Source organism: Oxyura jamaicensis, chromosome 1 (genome assembly GCF_011077185.1).
Source record: "Oxyura jamaicensis isolate SHBP4307 breed ruddy duck chromosome 1, BPBGC_Ojam_1.0, whole genome shotgun sequence".
Classification (NCBI taxonomy): Eukaryota; Metazoa; Chordata; class Aves; order Anseriformes; family Anatidae; genus Oxyura; species Oxyura jamaicensis.
In genome coordinates, this window is record NC_048893.1 from 11,878,625 (window position 1) to 11,901,798 (window position 23,174).

The 23,174-nt window shown below is 35.7% G+C and overlaps 1 protein-coding gene and 1 long non-coding RNA gene across 18 annotated transcripts in view; one reads left to right on the plus strand and one right to left on the minus strand.

The window, feature by feature from the left end:
• The window catches only part of MAGI2 (membrane associated guanylate kinase, WW and PDZ domain containing 2), a 775,806-nt gene that overhangs the window by 672,455 nt on the left and 80,177 nt on the right, over window positions 1-23,174 (plus strand). For 15 of the 17 annotated variants that reach the window (XM_035346387.1, XM_035346542.1, XM_035346777.1 and 12 more), the window contains 2 exons: window positions 9,306-9,337; window positions 14,112-14,301. In XM_035346387.1, coding sequence (XP_035202278.1) covers window positions 9,306-9,337; window positions 14,112-14,301 — 222 coding nt within the window. The remainder of the gene's footprint in view (window positions 1-9,305; window positions 9,338-14,111; window positions 14,302-23,174) is intronic. The other 2 variants (XM_035346461.1, XM_035346704.1) reach the window with 1 other exon arrangement.
• LOC118179044 lies at window positions 7,419-20,254 on the minus strand. Its single transcript, XR_004756358.1, has 3 exons — window positions 20,115-20,254; window positions 17,055-17,060; window positions 7,419-7,431 (listed from the first exon to the last, which is right to left on the minus strand). It is a non-coding gene; the product is annotated as an uncharacterized LOC118179044 (long non-coding RNA).

Consider the following 23,174-nt stretch of genomic DNA (forward strand, 5'->3'; position numbering starts at 1 on the left):
TATTCTATTCTATTCTATTCTATTCTATTCTATTCTATTCTATTCTAATTCTATTCTAATTTGATGCAGGCATGTGTCTGTGTTCACTGATGGTTAATGGGGGCTTCAGTAGACTGCATAAATATAGGCATCCAATGAAATTTGAGATGCCCTAGGGTATTCCATCTAACCTTCCACCTATAGGTCCTCTGTCACAGCTGGCAATGCCGGAAGGTTAAATACTGCAACGCAAAAGACAGTAGGTGGTGATGCAACTGATATAATATCTGGATAACTCTTCAGTACAATCACCAGAGTCTAGACAGTTTTTTAGTTCCATGTGAGGTTGCCACCTCGGTTTGGTTAGCTGAAGCCTTTCTAGGCTGGGTTCTTTGCTGTCCAACCTCAGCCGCACGGTTCATCACTAATTCCTTTGTGCTGGCTTTCTGTCTTCCATTGGAGTGGATTATCACATTGCAAGGTCTCTCATTTAGAAATAGTCATGGAGACCAAGGACATTTCCCTATATTTAGTTTTACTCTCTTTTTTTTAGGATTTTTCTGATCATTATTTCAGAATCAGTTGTTTTTTCTTTTTTTTTTTAATCAGGATCAGGACTTGGAGACAGAAGTCCTAGGAGCAAAGAACAAAGTGTGGAAGTTTGGGAACAGGCTTCCAAGGATCAGGGTAGTTGGGAGAAAACATGGATTCAATGAAGGAATTGAGAAGAGGAGGAACCGGTAGTATAGATGTCAACACTAAATAACTTGTGACTCCTTTTCATCCAAGTCTTAATGTGAATCTCACATACAAGCAAATGAATGCCTTTAATATTTAATCGCTGTACTTTTGTCTCCCACAATTGCCAAAGACTATTTGTGCATGCATTTTCATGAAAAGAACTTTAGGACAATGTGTACAAACACCTCATGCTCCATCTGCATTTTAATAGAAAATATCGGGAACATGCCTTGATACTCATCCAAGTGACATGCCATAATGTAAACTGAGGTTTCTCTAATGTGCTTAGAAAGTGTAAAAGCTTAAACTGGTGAAGATTTTAAACACACAAAAGAGCGGAAGTGCTGGCACAGTTAGGCAGAGTTTCTGACTGTCAAGAGAGCTCTGTGAGAATGCAGTGCAGTATTCCTGAAAAGTTAGTTTTGCAGCTTAAATTAGCTTTCAGTAAAGTCAGGCTGAGGTGTCAGTCATGTTCTTAGCAAGTATAGAGTCTTTAGGGGAATAGCAAAACTCACAGGCCAATCTGGAAGCAACAGTCATGAGCTGTCAGGACTCAGAAGATGCAATTTATGTTCTAAATTATCTTGCTGATTGAGTGTGTGTGACATATACCAATCATTTCACCTTCCTGTGTCTGATCTGCTCAGGGATAGTTGCTTGCCACAATGTGTTTGCTCAAGAAGGGGCACTACTTGGCATTGTTAGCTCATGCAATACTAGAACAGTACAACAGAGACTGTAATGCCTAGCCTGGCTGGACATGTGAACTAGCAACAAAGATTTTGGCAGCAGTCATCAGAGTACACACCTTAGCAAAACTCGAGATTCTTCAGGGAAAATTTTTTTCTGCCAAGCAAAAGGTTCTTTTTCTTGTATGTACAGAAGAATGCCCTTGACCTTTTCAAGATGTCAGCAGAGTTTACAACCTGTGAGCAAACTGCTAAGATCTTTCTTCAGTCTTCAAGTGTTAGTACCAAGGAATGCAGACTCCAGCTAATTGGGTTAGTATTTACATAAAGCATGTTTTTATACACTTCAGTCAGGAAATTAACAATTCATCCAGTTCTATTTGCAGTTGCAAACCACAAACTAGCATATGGACTGAACGATTTGAACTTTTAGTAGGATCTTCTCTAATAAAAGGCAAGAGACAGGTTTTCCTCTGTTCTTAAGTTATCTTTTTCCATTCCAGGTCAAGTTGTCCCAGTAAAATCTGTTTCAAATTTTACTGTAGCTACATTTTCTCTATTTTGGGACATGGCCATCCTTAGATAATATTGTATGCTATCAACAAGGAAATAAAATTGTAACTGTGTAACACTGTTCTGATAAAAGCTGCCAAATATATATATATATATATATACACTTAAAAGTATTTAATACTTAAAAGTAATGCTTAAAAGGTATTCCTAAGTGCTTAGTACCAAACTTTGTCTGTAGAAAGTAATAAGTTCTTGATGACAACATAAAAAGGTGTTTGTTCCAAAAATATACTGCTTATTTCAAGAAAATGTTGTAAATTTTTGTTATTTTTCCTCTAGTACACTTAAGCATCAAAAGCTGTTGCATTTGTTTCTGCACTATTTTTACTATGATCCAGAAATTCCCTGCTTCACATCTAGATTAATCTGAAGGAGACTATATGTAGTCTGTTGTGTTTTTTTTGTTGTTGTTGTTTTTAGTTTCAGAAATTATTTTAAATCTCTCACTGATAAGCAATGCACAGAGCAGCAGGAGCCAAGCAAAATAAATAGCTGTATGTCCATTAGAATGTAAATTAACTTATTACTATGCCAGCTTCTGACCTTTTCTGATGACTGTATTCTAGCTAACAAAAACACTTTGCTATTCATGAAAGCAAAAATGGAAAGGTAGCTTGAGATTCTCTAGTGTATTTTAGAGGATATTCTCATAGATGCAGGTGACCACTGAGGGCCAGAGCTTGAACAGCAAGTGCTTCTACTATTCATGACTTTGAATAGCTCTCCTTTTTCTAATTATTTATGCAGAACTGAATATTATTGAAAAATTGTTGCTTAAGAATTGTAGGTCAGTGAAACTTCATGAACTGCATAAAAAGTGTTCCGTATGTATAAAAAGATTAATATTGATTTAGTATCTGATCTCACAGTCAATTAAGTTTTCACATCAGTTCTATAGACTTCAGTGAGATGAGATCAGGTTTAATTTCCCAAAGGTGGAAGTTTGAAAGGATGAAATACAGAATTGGACTCACAATGCCTACTAGTTACGTGGAGAAGAGACGAGCCACTGAAGGTGCTACCCTGATGGGGTTGAAAGACCCAGCTGACCTGCCTTGGATATGATAGATTTTCTGTGGGTAGAAAATGTATTCATTCTTCTGAGTCATTTTCACAGGTGTAATGGGTTGAAGAGAATGAAAAACTATGCTGATTTGGACTGGAGCACTATTTCTGTTAGTGCTGTCTCACTTGGGTTGAGATCAGGAGCAATGGATTGGTAGAGCACAAAGCACAATGCAAACAAAAGTAAATTTTGAGGATCATTTTCTACCATTGTGAATCTCTTTCAGGCAAAGCTAATTAATAACTTCTGAGCATCTGTAAATAGGTCTAAAAAAGACAAGCATACTTCTCATACCTTTATTAATCTGAACCTGCATTCAGTAAAACTAGGCTGTGACCAGCCTTTGTCTCAGTGCAGCACAGTGCTACATCAGTTTTTTGCCATGCTGTCACTGTGTAGCCTACTTCAGAGGAAGCTAGCTGTAGTCAAAAGACACTAGGTTTAATCGTATATAGCACTGTGGGTCCAATGAAGCCTCAGTCATATCTCCCCGATGTGGGCTGTATTGGTTTTTGACCCATTGCATCGGGGTTCATCCCAACCAAAGACCAAATGGATCCTCCACAGCATGACACCGTCAAGCTGAAGTACGGCTGACAACAGGACTAGCTAACTGTGCTTGAAGCTCTCAGTCTTCTAACACCTACTCTTTATTTCAAGGTAAATCATTTTTCTGTTGTTGCCCAAGTAAGAGCTAGATACTTAAAACTGTTTGAAAAAGACAAGCCTTTGAGAAAATATGATGTGGTAATGATTTATTTTATCAGAAAATGAATTACCAATTGCCATTCCCTACACATCATATGATATTTTAAATATGACATGATCATTTCAAACTTTTATTATTATTACCTGCTTTTGTTCATAAGTATTATTTTCATTTATTTAAAACCATTGTTTCCTTTTAGGTTATGATTACTATATTGTATAAATTAATTGAATATAGTTGTTCTCCTTGATCACATTTCTTTTCCTGAAAAGGGGAAAATGTTTGAGAATAATTGCATTAATGTTATGTCTTTGTTTTATGTTCACAAGAAAGCCATTTTTTCTCCCATCACTATTTTTTGGAATTTTAGCTGGAGAATATTTTGTGTCTTAATGAGTTAGCCCAGCTGTAGCCTGAGTTATGTGCACCTAATCCACACATATCTCGCACAGATCAACAAAATGTAAATATAGAGAAGGAAGATTCAAATGTCATGTGAATGGTAAGAAGTGGTTCCTTGTATCCTTCTAAGTGTATATCATAATCCTGAACTCTCAGAGAAATTGTACACTCCCACAGCCATTTGAAATAAATGAGTACCTGACACCTCTGGAATTAAGGCCCAGTGTAGCCAATTGATAGACCTCTCAGAAGTCCCAGTAAAAGAAAGGAAAAACATGGAAAAAAATCTACTCTGACAGTAAATTTATACATTATCTATTCTAGAATGGAGAATTTTTGCTGAAGTGTCATCACATGGACTTTGGGAGTGCTTATCAGCCATCTGTTCATTGTCTTACAAACATCTATGTGAGAAAGGTCTGTGCAGTGCTTGGGACAGCTTGGCTCAGGAAGCCATATGCAGCAAGGTTTTTATAACACACAGACAAAAGAAAAATTAAAAATAAATAAAACAACAATAAGCCCTATGAAATCTAATGGGCTAAACTCTTGCTGTATCATCAGTGAGACTAGTGATGTGGAGGGAAGATGATGTGCCCTGAATATTACTTCGGATAAAAAGGTCTTATTTTTGACTCTGTTGAGTTCCTCACAGCAGCACTGCCACACATTGTCACTGCAGATATCAAGGTGTTCCCAGGTTTTAGTTTAGTTGTACATACATGTCTGCCACAGGTACAAATACTGTTAAAGGTCCTGTGGTTAGGTGACACGGACGTTGTTTACGTGTGACTTTACAAGAGCTTAAGTCTCCCAGGAATCAATACAAAATAGTGAAGAAACTGAGGCTGGAAAAGAATGGAGTTGAATATTTAGGGGGAAAAAAAATCTAATAACTAATAGACTAATAACCATAGGCTGGTTTAGTATTGCTTACATTAAGAAAGATGCCAAATCTAGTATTTTTAGTATGGGGAGAGAGAGAGAGAGTTATGATTCTATCTTGAAACGTTCTAAATCCTGTTTGATAAGCTGCTTTTAGCAAACCAAACTTTGCAACAAAAAATACTGGCTGAAATGTAAGACCTGTGAAATCTGTAATCATCTTTCATGTCAAAAGAATATTTAAATTTGTATATAAGAAACAGAAGCAATGAGTGTGAAATGGTTTGTTATTTGTTATAGGACAGCTTGCTTCATCAAAAAGAAATACAATATACAATAGATTGAAGTCAGAATTTGTCTTGATCTGGGAAAAAATATACCTTTTTTTTCAAAATGCATTATAATCCAACTTGTGTTTTCTGTTAGAGGTGTTTCTTAGTAAAGTTAAAACACAGACAATGTCACAGCTCTGATTCCCAGGAAAGCTCATTTTGAAAGGTGGTAAATATAATAAAAAACAATGTCAAAAATATTTTTACACACTGCTTTACAAGAAAATGTGGTTCTGATTTTTAAAGATTGCATGATTGTTACTGTACCTTAATATTTATTTAAAATTAAACCATTACAATGTCTATTAAGATGCTGACCACCAGCTGCTGTACCTTAGTATAGTTTAAGTGGCCAACATTTAGAAATAAATCATTACTTTCTGAAAATTACTTTCTAATTTTGGAGAAGTATCTGAGGTTACATATTTTATATTCACATGGTTACACATTACATTATACTGAGTGGTGACCATAGTATTTTCCTGCTAGCATCTGCCTGAGTGAGTGGTGATGGTTGCTCTTTGACAGAAGCCAATAACCCTGCTCTTCATTCTGAAACTAACTCAGACCTGTGCTTCTGCCTTTAGCAAGGGTGTGAATAAAGATTTATTTCAAATGAATAGACAGAAAATGGGATTTTTCAGAAAGTGAGCCACTGTTCATACAGGGAAGATTTTATGAGAAGGGATGGTTGTCAGGCACAAGAGTGAGCAGAAAATTACTAATGGAAAGTATCAACTGCTTGTATTATTTTCCAGTGGATCTAAGTTGGCTTTTATTATTTGAAATTTTACATTATATCTATGTATATGTGTGTTTATACGTATATATATATACATAATATTCTCAGCTATTCAGGTTTTTATAGAAGGCATCACAAGAAGCTGGACAGTAGAGGGTTGGGAGTTTGGGAGAGGAGTAGAAAATTGGTAATGGGGTAAAGAGGTTGTAAGAGCTTATCCAGTATGCATGTGTATTTAGACACAAGTTGATGAGAATGTCAAGCAGTATGAGTACTGTATTAATACTCAAGGAAATTGAAAGCTGAAGAACAAACTTCAGCTTTGTTCTTGAAAGAAGAACAAACTTCAGTCCTGCCTTTAAATCAATAATGGATTGCTGCCTGTTTGCCAGGTGTTGTCCCACTGCCTTTTGTAGACAGGCAGGGTTCCATTGTCTTTTGTGGACATATCATAAATGAAAGCCCACTGCTTCTCACTGCTTCTCACTGCCAGCTGTAGATGTAGCTGCAGAAGGTTGAGTATACACTAAATACACACAATTAAGATATGTTCTTCAGATAAGCTTCTGAGTCTTATTATTCTACATATATACGACTCAGTCCAGTAGTTCTGTAGAACAATATTAAAATGTGAAAGGTTGAATGGAGCATGCAGACTCCAAATAAAATTGTGTTGTTTTTTTTTTGTTTGTTTTTATTCTTTTCCACATTAAGTTTCTGTTACAATGTACTACACATGCATTATACTCTTGAGTAGTTGAATTTGCAGCAATGCCTATATATATTTAAACAATTATAATTCTGGACATGTATGGTTCACATGAATGATCCATAATCAGTCTCATGTTGAGTAACTGATAAAGTCATACTTTGTTTATATTAGGAAAAAAATATACAGTTCATCTGAGACATGCTATATGAGGCAAAACTGAAAATATCATGAAATACATGTAAGACAAAAATAGCATTCATTTTATGGAACTGAATCTTGGTTCATTTAGTACCTAGTATCTAGTGAAGAGACTGTCTCATCTTACATGGGGCCTTGGTCTAATACCTGAATTTATATGTGAAGAATGAGTTTTAATATCATTTCCAAGGTATGTTATCTTTAGAGATTTTAGCCTTCCAATGTGCATTTATACATACATGGATATCCAATGCCTTTTTAAAATTTTGCTTTGAATCTTCTGCCTCTGTGGCATCCTATACCCATTTGTTTTGTTAATATAATTTCATGCTGTGTGAATAAATACTGTTTTTTATTTGATTTGGGTGTAGATGTTGTCAATTATATGTTGCAGTCTGTGCCCCTAGTCTTCAGGCTAATATGTTGGAGTTGTCCTTGTTTGAGTGAATACTGGATTTCTTTTAATTGATTAAAAAAAAAAAAAAAAAAAAAAAAAAAAAAAACTTTGCATGTATATTATCTATTTGACTCATTAATAATTATTATATTTTTACTTTATAGTAAATGTTTCTGATAAGTCCAGCAAAACATATTTTTAGGTAGAGGCAGTAAATAAACAGGAAAAATAAAATGTATTTCAATTTGACCTGGTTTTGCTGACAGTATGTTATGGAAGGTGCACCAATACCAGTGGAAAGGGAGTGTTACCTCTACCAATATTTCCCAATAACCAAATCAGTGTAGTGAACTGATTTGAGATACCTTTTGGGAAACATCCTTGCAAGTTTCAACTCTTATTTTTAGTTTTCGAGGAAATATATTTTTTAACTTTCAGTGCTATTAGCCGTACAGAACAAGAAAAGATAAGAAAAAGGTAGCTGATTTTCTACCATCCAAGAAGATATTAAGCGACTTTCTACTACAGAATCTGAACGTGATACACAAGCTAGATCTATATCAGGTACCTGTTATCTCAGCTTGAATTTTCAGATGGAAAGCTGTTTAGTCTTTAACAGAGCAGTTTTTATCCAGACATGTCAGTCAGTAAACATAAATTTTTCCAGAATTACTTTTCACAATATACTTTTTGCTTCAAAGCACTATCAGTTTTTATGAAACAGCCACTGCAAAACACTCAAGTGCTTTTTTGGAAAAAGAAATAATGAAATCAACTTCATTACTTTTATATTACTATTACAGCTTAATTCATTTTTTGAATGAAAGAGCAGCTTTCCTCTAAAAACGTCTATTTAAGTTCCATTTCTGTTTCCAACAAAACAAAAGAAATCTTTGTCATTAGCTTTTAATCCTAGGAAGGTTCATAAGATTTTATCTACTGATAAAGAAAGAATGAGAATGATTTTTTTTAAGAAAGTTATGCTGAAAACATTTTTTAAACATGAGCCAACATCCTTTTTATGTTTACTTTTATTTAGTATTTTGTATGTTTAACTTTTTGAACTTTGTACTGCATAAGATATGAAGTGTTTACAAGTGCTTCATATTATCTCCTTTTTAAAAAATGACATATCTAAAGCTTGAAATATCTGAAAGTTGCAACAGTTCAAAGTCACAAAAGTCACCAAGGCAGTGATTAAAGTTATCAGTCAGTCCTATTTCCCAGTGGAGTAAACTAAACTAGTTGTTTAGAATAGATAGACATCTGACCACTTGCTAGCTATAACAAAAGAGAATGGTATCAAAAACAAGCAACCCTCCCAAGACTTTGCTGCCTTGTTATAAAATAAAATAAATAATATATATATATATATATAAAATATAAAATAAAATAAAAAAACTGATGAAACAATTCTTTTTCTCCAGGCATTTCCTCTAAAATAATAATAATAATAAATCTCTTTTTATTATTAGGTTTTGTTAAGAGGATGTTCTGAATTGCTTCTCCTTAAAGGTGTAGTTGCATTTGACACATCAGAATCAGGTCATTTGGTGTCTTATCCAATGTTCACAAAGGCAATTGGAAGTCCTTCTGTTTCATTCTTTTAATTTCAGCCTAATTCCATGCTGTTTGTAAATTATGGCAATGATCTCAATGGTTCCACATGCATACATATATATATGCATATATATGTTTGCATATATTTTTCTTAGAACTTATCCCCTGTGGACTGTGATTTCATCCCTTGTGTGTACAGAATTTTCTAATATGTCAATATTATTGGCACAACTGAATGAGAATGGGAGCATAGACACCACTGATCCTCCACCGTTTATGCACCAGAAAAATCTGCTAACATTATTTTTTGTTTATTTCAGGTTTCTTTTCTCCATGGAAAACTCCAAAGCCTGTAAGTTCCCTTTCAAAATTATATACTTTGCATTTGTAAGATGACTATCATTCAAAGCAAATTTCTGTAGACTTTCATCTAACCCACCTGTTCCCAACTTACGAGACACCTCTCAGCATTACACCAGCTCTGGGTGAGACACAGAATCAGGGGTGGTCCTGTTAATAAGATATGAAGATCTATTCACTCTGAGACTGCCAACAGCTGTTTGGAGAAAGGAACTTAAAGATGGGTGGCAAGAAGTTAAAAAGGCAGTGACTCAAAAAGGGTCTGGAGAAGAAGGCAGCAAAAGGCCCCAGCAGTGAGACCAGCTAAGTTAGCAATTTCTTTGCAAGAGATAACAGGCAATTTTTATGTTTTACAAATGTGTTGATCTAAATATCCTGAGAGCAAATGTTATTTATTTTTACATTAGTAGATCTAGAAACAATAGTCCCATTTCAAATAAGAGGTTAGATTAGGACTATGATTTTGACGTTTAACCCCAAAGTATTAAGATTTATTGTATTCTATGGCTATAAAAAATTACTGTATTTATTTTGTTGACACCAAATTATATCCTATTTTGAAGTTGTTAAAAGCATGAAAAGAAATCATAGACTATTTTTGGCTTTCTGTTTTCTGTTTTTTTTTTTTTTATTATTATTATTATTATTACTATTATTATTATTATTGTTTATTTTATTTTGTGCTTTTTTTTCCTCTCTCTCTCTCTTCTTTTTTTTTTTTTTTTTTTTCTCTCTTTGTTTTTAAAGACCTTACAGTATTCCTTATCTCTCATCAGGGGCGTTTTGCTGGAAAAGAGAGCCCTGGCTTTGCCTGTAGGTATCTAACAGCAGTAGGAATAACAATAGCACTATTTCTTAACTTATATATATATATTTACATATATATATATATATAAGCTAATTTTTAAAGGTTTCTTCTTTTGGGTTAGGGTGTTTTAATGCTGAATCGTGACAACTTCACATCCTCTCATACTGGATAATGGCATGCTTATTGCAACCCAAATTGATTTTTGTATCCTGTCAAACACAAATGGCAATTAATCAGTTGCATTTTCATCAAACTGCTTTCAGTTTGTGGTGTTTTTGAGTACAATGCCAGAGGATGGACACAATATATTGGCAGTATAGCAGCATAAGTTTATTCTTCAAAGTAGCAGAATGTTTGTGAACAGATTTATTTTCATGGGGGTCTATTAAGGGTTAGCCTATTCTCACCAGATTAAGGTTCCTACCTGGCTGGGACATTCCACTTCTCATCTCAGGCAAATAGTGATGAAATAAGGAACTTGGAACTTACTTGTTATAGATTAAAAGCCAAAGATCTCCACGGGCAGTGCTCCCCCTCTTTAGATATATATCAAATATATAAAGTTCAGCATAATGTTGATGATTGTCTACACTGTTTTGATATATAAACAGTCATATAGTGGTTCATATTCAGATAGCACTTGCCAATAATCAGAATCTAGAGAAACAACCAGAGTGATGCAATTTTTCACGCAACAGTCTGAGCAGAGCAGGGACCACAAAATAAGGTAGCCTCACTTTGTGCAGATACTGTACCTGCATGTGGGCTAACTGTACACAACTAGCCTAATTTGGTGTAGTCTCAGCATGAGAGCTCACAGTGATGAACCAGTTTAAGGTAGTATACATTCCTCTGTCTTCACCCCTTTAACTAGAGAAATAATCAGACATGAATTTCTAACACTCATGGTGTGAAGATAAGATTGAAGCCAAGTGTCACTGAAGCACTGTCTGCAGGCAGTCTGAAGCAGTGAAGACAGCACCAGGAAGGCAACAACGCCTTGCTGACACCACATCACAGCCCTGTAGCAGGAAAGAAAAACGAGATGGCCCCAAACTGAGCTGCTTCTCTGCTTGGGTGATTACTGCTGCCCCCTCACATCTCTGGCTGGAGAGGTGACAAGTACCCACCACTCTCCTTTAGAGCAAAAAAGGGACCACAGGCCATTGGCTGGAAGAGAACAGATAAGCTGTGTGCTCAGCATCCCAGACTAATCTGGGTTGACAGAAATCCTATGATTTCTATGTATACTGTGTTCTATTATATGTGATGTCAGTAATATAATATTAACACAAATTAAATTTTAGCAATGTCACCAAACTATTACCTAATTTAGATTTTATACACTGCACACAGTACCATGCTTATTCATTTCCAAGAGTACCTTATACATGAGTTAGCATTGTGATAACTCATGTTGCAAAACACTTCTTGACTATTTAACTAACTAATATGGGTTTGGGAGGCATAATCCCCTTGTCTTTATCTGCTTATGTAACTCTTTGTGTTAGCAGTACCACCCACAGTGTTCACTGCTCAGTTTTTAATTTCACACATAGAGATTTAGAGGTAACCAGCAAACAAGAATTAGATGTATGGGACCCAGCAGAGCTTTGCTAACTGATCTCCATATTCTCGTCCTACCTCTAGGGAGGAAGTTTGTTCATCACAGATAATTGCTTTTTCCTCTTCCTTTTTAAAATCTTCTTTAAATATTTCATTTTTATTAATTTTCACATTTTGAAAGAGGTAAGTGTTCTATTTCTCTGCTACAGTCCAAGAAATTAGGAAATATTCAGTTCTAGATAGACAGATGTCTTTCTGCTTCATAGCAACAAGATAATTAGTTTGGTTCATCGACTTGTATTTTTAGATTCCTTACTGAAGGCAAAACCTAAATATTATTCTGCATTATTTTTCCTGGTCATAAGGAGCTTTTATTGATCCCAGTTCTCCTTTCCCACTTAGACATAGGGGTCATAATCAGGTTTGTTTCTGGAGACCTTTGAATTTATGTTTCCATAATACAATTATATACTGTATATATGTTTATATGTACATGAGGTAATTCCTTCAGAGCTAGAAGCACTATTGGAAGTATTATTGTGATTTTCATGTGGCTTGCCGCATAAGCTAATAGAGAATAAATTTATTGCACTGCAAAGGGTACCTGAATGCACATGAGGTATCTTCCTGTACATAAGCTATTTCAATGGCAACTCAAGTATCTCCATATGGCACTTCACTGCACAGGATATACACACCCTTAATGTCCTTTTATATCACATCCTAGTCTCCGTCTTCTATATCTGACCCACTATAAATGTGTCTTTCTTGAATAACATCAGTGAGGATTGAATACAGTATTCCATATCTTCATCATAATATTAATACTTCCCTTTTTAACTTAAATATCATACCCAATACATACTAGCACACGAGAGTCATCCTGTGACTGACTGAGATACTGAGACACTTAGATCCTTCTTTTCTTCAGTTTCCAATGAACCAGCCCTACTTACTGCAAAAAAATCTGACAAAAGCATAGCTTGAGGTATAAAGAATAAGGTCCTTAACAACAGAAGATGGATAAAATCTATTTTGAAGTATGATATGCAGTGCACCTGGGATGTGCAGTGATAGTTGCTCAACATATTTTCTACAAGGACTCTAAAGCATCTGTAGTCCACACAATACTTGGTGAAAAAGCCTGATGCTGTTAAACATCAGGCTAGAGATTAAAGCTCACCTGATGAGCCACGTACTTTCTGAACCACAGAACTGAATGTGAAGGATAATCAGAATTTGTAGAGCAGATTTTCTGTAGACTTGCAAACATCTTTGATAAGACACTGCTGATACAACACTAGAAGCCAGTGATACTGAATTGCAGTGCAGTTTGGTTCTGACAGTAATTTTTAGTGGAATTAACTGATTGATGGGCTATGTGAGAGAGCACACTTCTGGAGGCTTTTCTAGCTTTGCTTCAGCAGGGGTCACAGGCAAAGTCAAGTATTCATTTCCTGGGATAAACATTTGTGTTTTGTTGAACTTAATCAACTCTCTCAAAAAGAAAAATCCCCAATATCTCCATGTCTTCTTTTTCACAATGCATATTCCCTTCTAGATTGATGTGCTTCAGAGACCACTAAAGGGAATCTTGGAGAAAATTTGGATTGAGGTAGCTTTCATGTATAGTCAATACACTGCTGTGTATTTCTCTCTAAATTGTCAGGAAGAGTAGAAAAACTTATCCTGTGCTTTGGAGATTGATTGGATGACAGCAATATAATTTTTGATATGGGAAAGAAACTACAAGAAATGAAAAAGTCTTCATCAGATTAATGCCAACCTTCTTCTGAATTTTATCATTCAACTATTACTAGTTGCTCAAATAGGTGCTTTAACAATTTTGCTTTCATTGGTTCTTTTTCTTCAACTAAATTCTATTTGCAGTTACAGTAATCTACCTGTTTCTCCCTTTGCAGCCAGGTATTTACATGCATTCTGAAAAGATACAGCACTAAGATTGTTCAGTTGCAACCCTGTCTGGGCATTTCTTTATTAAACTCTATGTTCAGTTATATATTTTGATGAATCTGATAACTATAACTTTACAGTCACACAGATTTTCCCTTTAGCAGAATGCTTTCCAATAGCTCAGGGTATTCTGTAAGAGACACTCAACATGCTGCAGGGTAATGTTGGGTCCTAATCCACACAGGGTCATATTATCTGAGGAAGATCACAACTTCCCATGAGCAAAAAATTAACAAGTAAATTTCAACAAATAATTTTATAAACAGCACAATATACATCATTTGTCTCAAAAGACATCAAATGGATTTGCTAATTTTATAAAATACTTTACCTTTTACTGAAATCACTGTCTTTAGCCTGATTGTAGCAGTCACCATTTTTGCAAAACACCTTTCTTGTCTATATGTTTTTATTCCAGATGATGGAACGATGGGAGAATCAAGGCAGCCCGCAAACAAGCCTATCTGCTCCAGCTCTACCACAGAATATTCCCTATCCACCCACTCTTCACAGGAGTTCATTTCCCGATTCAACAGAGGCCTTTGATCCCCGAAAACCTGACCCGTATGAGCTGTATGAGAAATCAAGAGCTATTTATGAAAGTAGGCGTAAGTGAAAATCCTGTTCATCCTGCTGGCCATTTAATATTTTAAGCTTTTGCCTATGAATGTGCTGTTGTTAACATAGTTTTCCTTAATTAGATTTTGTAATTTAAAGAAAGCAACTATAATCCCTGTTAACATAAATCATTAAAAACTATTCAAAAAATCTACACTTACATATTTTCTAGATCTTCCTAGATTTTAAAGTTTGACTTTCACAGGTTTGTTTCCTGATATTTCTGCTCTCTTCATTTTGACCCAAATCCTTAGTGAAGAACAGTATATATGCTACTATATTTTGATGTCTTACTTCTCTTCATAGTTAACCAATAAGAGGATGTGAAATTATCAATACAAAATTGTTCCACTTACTTTTACTTTGAGGTGAAGTTTATAAAAGAAATTTCCATATCATTTGCTTTTATAAAAACAATTTTGACAAGTTATGATGTTGTCCTTGGTAGTTAGAAAGAAACCTATAATCCTAACAGGCACTATTTGCAGATCTATTCAAAACAGTACTGAGGTAAGATGTCCATCTTGATTTTTTTATGTTTTTAATCTTAGAATCATAGAATGGTTTGGGTTAGAAGGGACCTTCAAGATCATTTAATTACAACCCCCAAAGAATATACCACATATCTTCCACAATAAGAATAATAGTTTAACTAATTTATTTCTTAATGTAATGAACATTTTAGCTAAAAACTGTTATTCTAAAATTTCCAGAGCTTTAATACTTAATAAGATCAAAGCTTAAAAATAATGTTTGTTTGTTTGTTTTTAACTGAGAGTTTGTTGATAGCTGTTTTTACTTGTACATACCAGTTTCAATTCATTTTAGAAATTACTTATTCTCTAATCCAAATTATTTTATCAATTACACATAAAATATTGCACTGCGACTAGTCCAGATAAACCATTTTATATTAATTGAGCCCTGTGACACAGAGATAAACCTAAACTATCCCAATCCATGATATGGGAGGTACAAATTTCTCCAGCACGCAAAGGGATATTCAGAAGGAAATATGCTATTGTCACAAACACTGGGTTGGTGCAAGGGTTCCTTGGTGCCTTGGCCTTAATTCTTCGGTTACAGTTTTTTTAAACAAAATAATAAGGCACCCATTATTATTCATGGGTGCCTTCTATGAGTTTTCTGCTTACTTCCTTGACCAACATAAACTCTAGTCTTTGGCTGGCATATGCTTCTCTGTTCAGGCGCACATGTTATGCCGGGGTTACATGTTATGCTCTTACTGTGTGTGTTCAGGCGCACACGTTAGTCTATGATAAATCATAGAATCATGGAACTATGCTAAAACCTGTGTTTAAAAGACCTAATTGCATTTGAGTTCTGTCCAAGAGGCAAATGAAAGTTGTACACAATCCTTCTTCAGACATATACCTAGCGAAAATCAGAATTAACAGCACGAAGCTCTTATGCCTGAAACAAGAAAGTGAGGGATGTAAAGCAAGACTACAGTAATCACTCCTCAGATTTCCAAGTATCCTGATTTTAAGGATAATCCTGAAAGCTTTAATCTGTTCTCTTCTAACTCTTACATCCACAGACATTTATTCTAAGTGTTGATTCAACATTTCCCAGCTAGATCTCTTCCGCAGTCATTCATGTCCCTTGGTCATAAATAACCGCTTCCAAACGCCTTCGATGTCACTGTCATTTTTTTCCATACGTGCCATCGGCACACATTTTAACAAATTCAATTCACCATGCCTTTGATTGCTTTTTGTTTGTTTGTTTGTTTGTTTTTCCTCTACATAGTACTAACATTTCCTGAAGTGAGAGAAACAACAGGCAGGAAATCCATTATTGAGTCAAGAAATTGTCATCTAAATTGAGTGCATGGGAGAAAGTTTCAAGATAATACACACTTAGTTTCCTGCCATATGGCTGTGTCAGGCTGGTTGTCTTTGGTGAAGACATACTCTTTAAGGGTACAGGAAAAGTTCAGCTACTTTTGGGTTTAAGTAGTTCTTATCTCAAAGCAAGTTTGCCTTATATTCTGGCAAGACCTGAAAAGAAAGAGGTTCGTCTTCTAAAAATAGTGCAAAGAAGTGAACAACCATGACCTGGAAAACTCTAAACGAAAGAGGTAGTGTTAGCTTTTTGTTTGTCTCACAGTGAAACTGTTATTAAACAGTTCTTTTTCATACAGCCGTAGTTCTGAATTTCTACAGAACCTTTTAGCAGAAGATCTTACTGCAGTCGACACTCACCAGGACCTTATCAAAGCCTGCTGCTTCCCCATCAAGGAAACAAGTATGTTACGCATCACAGTGTAGTTGTGTGAGAAGCACAATTGACATGACTCGAAGCTGAGAGCAAGAACTAGATCCAAGAAGCCTGATTCACAGGCTTTTTTGCTCTAGCCGCTAGATATGCTCATCCCTACCTAATGATAGCAAGAGAGGGTTTCCAAGCATGAAAGCACCACAAAAGAGGACCATTTTCATTCTACAGAAATGTTTTTCTGCCCTAGGCATATGAAGGACCTACATGACCTTATGCAATAGGGAGATTTCAATTTTTAATAATCACATATGAATTTCAAAAGACTACTGCTACTGCACTGAAAATGGTTTTGTAGAGGCAGTTTTACCAATACAGATGAATCAAATGATGCATTAGTTCAAAAGTAGAGTACCACTGCATTTTGTAAGTCATAGCTCCTCAGAAAATTCTTTGTCACCCATTACCTATTCTCTGTCAGCTCTCAGCTCTTAGCTGTCACCTGCATCTCCTGTCACCTGCCATCAGCTGCACACAATAGCTCAAAGTATCCAAACAGGAGCATAAAGTGTTTCCCAAGGTTGATGATGTTACATCCTACAAAATTGCTGCCTAAAAGAAGGGAAAATATTTTCTTCTATCTTCCTCATTCCTTTCTGCAGCTAAATCTCTTCTTATTTGTTTGCATCCCTTATTTTTTGTTTGTTTTAATTTATTTCTTCTCCCCATTAAAGAGAACCTATGCAGCTTTCTGCTCTAAACATTTTTTTGCCAAACTCAGAAATTGAGGAGAAGACCTGCTCAAATAACTGGATTATTTTGCGTTTTTCCACCCAACTGCACATTTGAGATGTCTTAAAGGCAAATCCTTTGACTTCTTTCTTCTTATGAGAGAAATATGTCCTTGTACTGTGTCAGCATTATGACTCTGCTGATAACCAAGGAAGTCAGGCACAGAAGCTCTAACATGAAACATCAGAGCAGGAATATCCTGTTAATGAAAATGAGTCTTTATGCACCAGTTGTTACAGCAGTAACTGGAGCTCCATAGAACTCATTCTCCTGAATTTAACATTTTTGCCTTTATACATTCTCCTTATCCACTCTTACATATATTTTGAACAGCACTTGTTATAAACACACAGTTTAAAACCAACTTTGTTCAGAGGCCTGCATAGGCATACATCACTCAAACAGGGGACACAGAGCTGTTGATAATCATAGTGCTATAGTATTTCTCCTTTTATACAATGTGTAATAGAATTTTGGTTTTATGGTCCTCTAAAGAAAACAGCAAAATGAAACCTTTCTTTACAGCAGTAAGGTTATTTCTCTTCAATCAGTGTTGTAGTCCAGGACTGGTGGTGTGGCACAGAAATGCTGGTAGGAAGAATGAGATAAGCTAGTGATAAGCTCTCATTAAAAGTGAAATCTGGACAATTACAGATACACCTTTTACTGGAAGGACAGAGGTTCCTTCTTCAAAATCTCACATGTTAACTTCTCTCCTGACCACACTGAATTCCCCAAGTTCATTTCAAATCCATCATCTGTCTGTCTTATGCACTGTAACTTTTTTCTTCTGCCAGTCAGACAAACTGGAAAAGAACCAAAAGGCAAAGTCCACCAACATCTGTGAAATGTGTAAATAGTAAATGTATTAGCATCATGCCTTCATGAAATAAGGTTGTTTTCTTGCTCAGAATAAAGGTACCAGACAGACATTTTAATACATGTTCACAGGCTGCCTTTGCTCTAAAATATTACTGCAGGTATTCAGAACATATACAATAGAAAGTATCAGCAATGAGCAAGATTTGTTAAACATTATTCTGACCAATAATGTGTAACTTTGAAAATGCCATTTTTGCAGAAAAACACTAAGGCCATCAGGGCTTCCTAAATGTGGTATTCACTGGACATTAAAGAAAAAAAAAAGAAATCTGGTGTATAGAACTGAATGAGTTATCACCTGAGGGGTCTTTGGCATAGTCTACAGCAAAACAGAATTTTCTAGTCTTTGTTTGTTGGCTGAAGGTCTACACAATTGAACTCAATTTAGGGAGCCTCTAATTTTTCTCCATTTTGGCTTACGTTCAATCTAACAAGTTTCACATTTTTTTTAAAGTGTATGAAAATATATATGTGTGTGGAGGCATATTTAATTGCAAACAAGTAAGTGTAATGCTTGGTACTATGGTAGTGTGAAATACATAGCAATCCGAAGTATTATAGAAATATAAAGTAGGTTTTTCTTTTTCTATGGGTAAAGGGTTTGGGACAGAGTCCAGAAAACAAGATTCTAGTTTCAGATCTTCCTTATGTTCAATTTTGCGTATATTTCAAACTTTATGTTCACCAGTTCCTGTCTCTGATATCAGTGAGACATGCCTGCCTTCACTTAGTAAGTAAGACAGTATTATGAAACTACTAATTATTATGTTTTATCATCAAACTAGTTGTTGACCTAGAGTATGAGCAAGGCAATTTCTCCAAGTAATTTCTAAAAAGTACAGGTTGTTGTTTTCCTTACATCTTTTTCTACCTCAAGCAACAGCATAGAGAAAAAGGCTAAGAATTTAGACACCATGACAAAATGGATTTTCTGCTTATAAGAACTGTCAGTGAAACCTAAAACGTTTTCAAAAGGAATTATAAGAATATCATCATCGCAGTACTGTGGATATAAAGTGATTTTGATTGCTGGATTGTAAAGTAGGTCCCAAATGACCTATGCTAATATGAAGTGTCAATTTTACAACCGATTGTAGTATTAAAGATGCAGTATTCCTTTCTCTCAAGCAATTTACATTTTACTAAGAGGTATACAAATAGATTTTCATCTGCAAAGTGACAGGGTGTACTTAAGAAGCCAAAGTAATAATCTAAGTAAGAAAACTGACTTGTGAGTGTTGGAGAATTGGTCACAGGTTATCATCTCCTGCTGAGCATGGCATGAGACCAATGGGAACAGCATTGCATGTAGACACTTTCAAACAGCTCCTTGCCATGTTTGGTGAGGACATTGTTACATGATCATATTCATCCTGTTAATTTGTAAAACTCTCTCATGGGTAGGACTGAGATGCTGAAACATCATTTTCATTTCAGTTTAGACAGGATTGTGTCCCAGCTCTTGTTTATTGTTTATTTACTTTCATAAATATTTTGCAGATTTTGTTTTCAAAACTATGACTTCTTAAAATGCATTTACAGAGTGTAATTTATTTTAAGCTAAGCATAAAGCCAGATCTGCAGGTTTTTTACTATCCTAACTTCTGATAGCAAACCTAACTTTGGCTTTTGATTTACCTGATATGGACATTTTGGTGTATAGTAAGAGCCTTTGAGCTCCCATAGTAGTCCCCATCGTTCAAATTTATTTCTGTTATATGTCAGTCTATGATTCCCAAGTCAGAATCATACACCTTCAGCAGACTGAGCTAAAGAAGTTCTTCCTGGGAGGAGGAGTACAAAGATGATGAACATAGCAAATGTGGTTTCACATTCTGATATAGCTCCAGTATCAGGCTTGAGGAGGAAATGATCTGACAGAAGAGACAGGCAGTCTGTTCATAGGTGAGAGGAGTATGACAGGTGACTCAGTCAAATCAACAGGAAAGCCTTCTGCTTTCTTTCTCCCAGCTGTTAAAGATCAGAGCTTCACATTCCTCAGCTCTTGAAGACATCATGAAATCCAGTTTAGATTTAGGTCTACACAGTTGCATTCACAATGCACTAATCACCAAACTAGTTAGTCCCTATTCATCAGAATTTTCCCATTCACCTTTCTTTCCCAAATTTTTTTCTCTGGCAAACACAATAACAGGAGTCAGCTAGGTTATTTAAAGAAGCATAGTGTAGGTATTTTTCCTTTCTTTTCAAACACTAGGATGTCACTTACACCCCCATGGATTTTTCAGGGTGTTCTCCCCATAAGGAACAATTCCTCTTCTATTTCATATTTCACTTGTTTAGTACAGTTACCGTCAAAAGAGATTTTATTATTATTATTATGACAAACTGGTTACTGGCTAGAAAGATGAGAATAGACTCTTCCCTAAACTGTACTCTAAAATGTTCTTATTTAGAAGAGTCTGGCTGTCTTATTTAGAAGAGTCTAGTCTATCTTTACTGAATCAGGCTTGTTTAAACTCTGCCCTTATTTTCATAGTTTGCAACTTCAGGACTCTTTCAGGTGTGTCCATTAAGCAAAAGAGCCATTCTCCATTTCTTGTTCTTTCATTTTATTAATGATCAGAATATAGGTAACAATCTGACTGACATGCATGATCAGATTACAGGCAGCAAACGTCTGCAACATCTCGTGTTGCATCTGAATGCATTCTTTAAAAATAATTACTTATAAATAAAATAAGTCTTTTTAACTGGTTGCCAGAAAGTAGGCTGGTAAATGTGAGTTTCCTCTGAGATCAGAAAGAAATCTGGATATCTATACATTTTATGTGTGTGAAAATCTTTGTAAAGAAGCAGTGTTTAATCTGTGCTCCCCCAAAGAAATGTAAGAATTCATGATATAACTCTATTCATGACTTGGAGTTAGTTGTAAGGAAAACTCATATTATGGTTGTTTTGTTCCTTGCTTCTGAGTGTCTAGAAATTCCTAGAAATTTCTCTTTCTATTATAATGTTTAGAAATAAGATCCAAGAAGCCCTGAAATGGCTTCTGACAGAGGGAACCCTGAGTCTAATACCATGTTGATTTTTTTCCAGTATAACAGCTGGTCCAATAAAAGACACTACAAATCTTCCTTCCTAACCAAGACCTTATCAAATTAGTAAACTTGTTTTCTCATCCTGCAAACAGATGAATAACAGGAATATGGGATATTTGGTTCAGGAGAGGTAACCAATAATAAAGATGAAAACACCTATTAAGCACTTTACGTAAAGAAAGGAAACTAGAATTGAACAAACCAAGAAGCCAACCTCTCATCCTATTTATTGTGAATTCTCTCCTTATGTAGCAGTTATAGAGAGGGTATCTCATGGGTGATTGGCATAGTAGCCACTGTTTGAGATCACATAAAATCTTCATTTTATTTTATCAAATTTATTGAGAGAACTGGATTTGCACCCCACCACCACCACCAAAAAAAAAAAAAAGTTCTGCTTGTCTACACTGTCAAGAAGTAATGGGATAAAACTGAAGGAAGGAAGGTAGATTTGATAAATATTAGAAAAATATCTCTAGATGTAAGGATATTTTATAAATACTGACTGAGATTTCCTAGAGAGCCACAGTAAACAGAAATTTTCAAGAATAGTTTAGAGCATGTGGATCCTACAGGGAGCAGATGGGCTGGATCTGGTCTTTGACCAGATAGAGCAGGAGATAACTGTATGAGCAGCAAATAGCTTCACAATCCAGAGCTTCCTCTTGCACTGCCATCTAACCCAACGTGGGAAGTATCACCAGTGAAATAGCATTTGGAGGACCTGCTGCAGCTGCTGTTGCTGCTGAAACAGTTGCTCCCAAATGAAGCATCTCCACTTTTGCCCTTCCAAATGCAACCTCTTCGTGCAACAGCAGGAAGGTCTCTGCAGCCCACACCTATTCAGCTGCTGTTGTGAAAGACGGAAGAAAGGGAAAGTCCTACCTGTATTGGGAAAGATGCCGTCTGTGTGTAGGATGCTACCAGAGGTTTCTGCTAGCCACAGGAGTAACTGAAGTTAGCAAAACCAGATCACCTAGAGATAGGCAGACTCCTTGCAGCAATGTTTTGAGTTCTGTTTCAGCCTGCATAGATGCCGGGTAAAAGGATGATTATCTAGATTTTTGTGATTTTTTTATTCTATTGAGGTACCATCTATGAGAACCACAAAAGACAAAAGAGAGGAAAAAAAAAAAAAAAAAATCAGGCAATACAGATGCCTTGATAGTGAATTCTTGAGACTTATTATCAAAAAATAATTCATTCTTCTCTTTACTGCTTTACTTTTAGAGAAGTCAAAGATATAGGGTATGGAGAGGGAGAACAGTTGGGAGGCTCTTTTCATACTAGTAAATCCTCTACCCTCTTCCTCTGTCTGCACTTTGGAGGTCTGTTCATGGTGGAAGTGGTAATGGGCCTCTACAAATATGCCTTGTGCTGCCGCATTTCTTGAGAGATGGATACAGGGAGATTAATGCAGTCAAACTTTAGAAAATGCCAGAATGAATTTAATAGTAGGGAAATTGAAAGTTTCGAATTGCCATACATAAAGGTTAGCTTCCTATAAAAGTATTTCAAAGTTTTTTTATAAAAAAATCATGCTAGAATCTGTCAGTGTTTGGAAAAATTACCAATTCAATTTGTTCTAGGCAGATACAAGGTGCCAGGACATGCACAGATGATGTGCATTCTGCCTAGCTGAGGACTAGACGCAGTGGTCCTTCATCTTCCTTTGGAAGCCACTGCTCTGCAGAGTCTTTGAGCCTGGAGCTATGAGAGCTTTGGAAAGGGCTAACTATATCCCTGCATTTGCCATAGGCAGATGTTGCTGCTAAAACTCTTTCTTATATGTTAAATGTTCTTCAAATATCATCCCTCTTTTGAGGTTTTTTACAGGTTGCTAACAGTTTGCCTATCTCATGAGCCCAGCCAGTTAGATGATATTC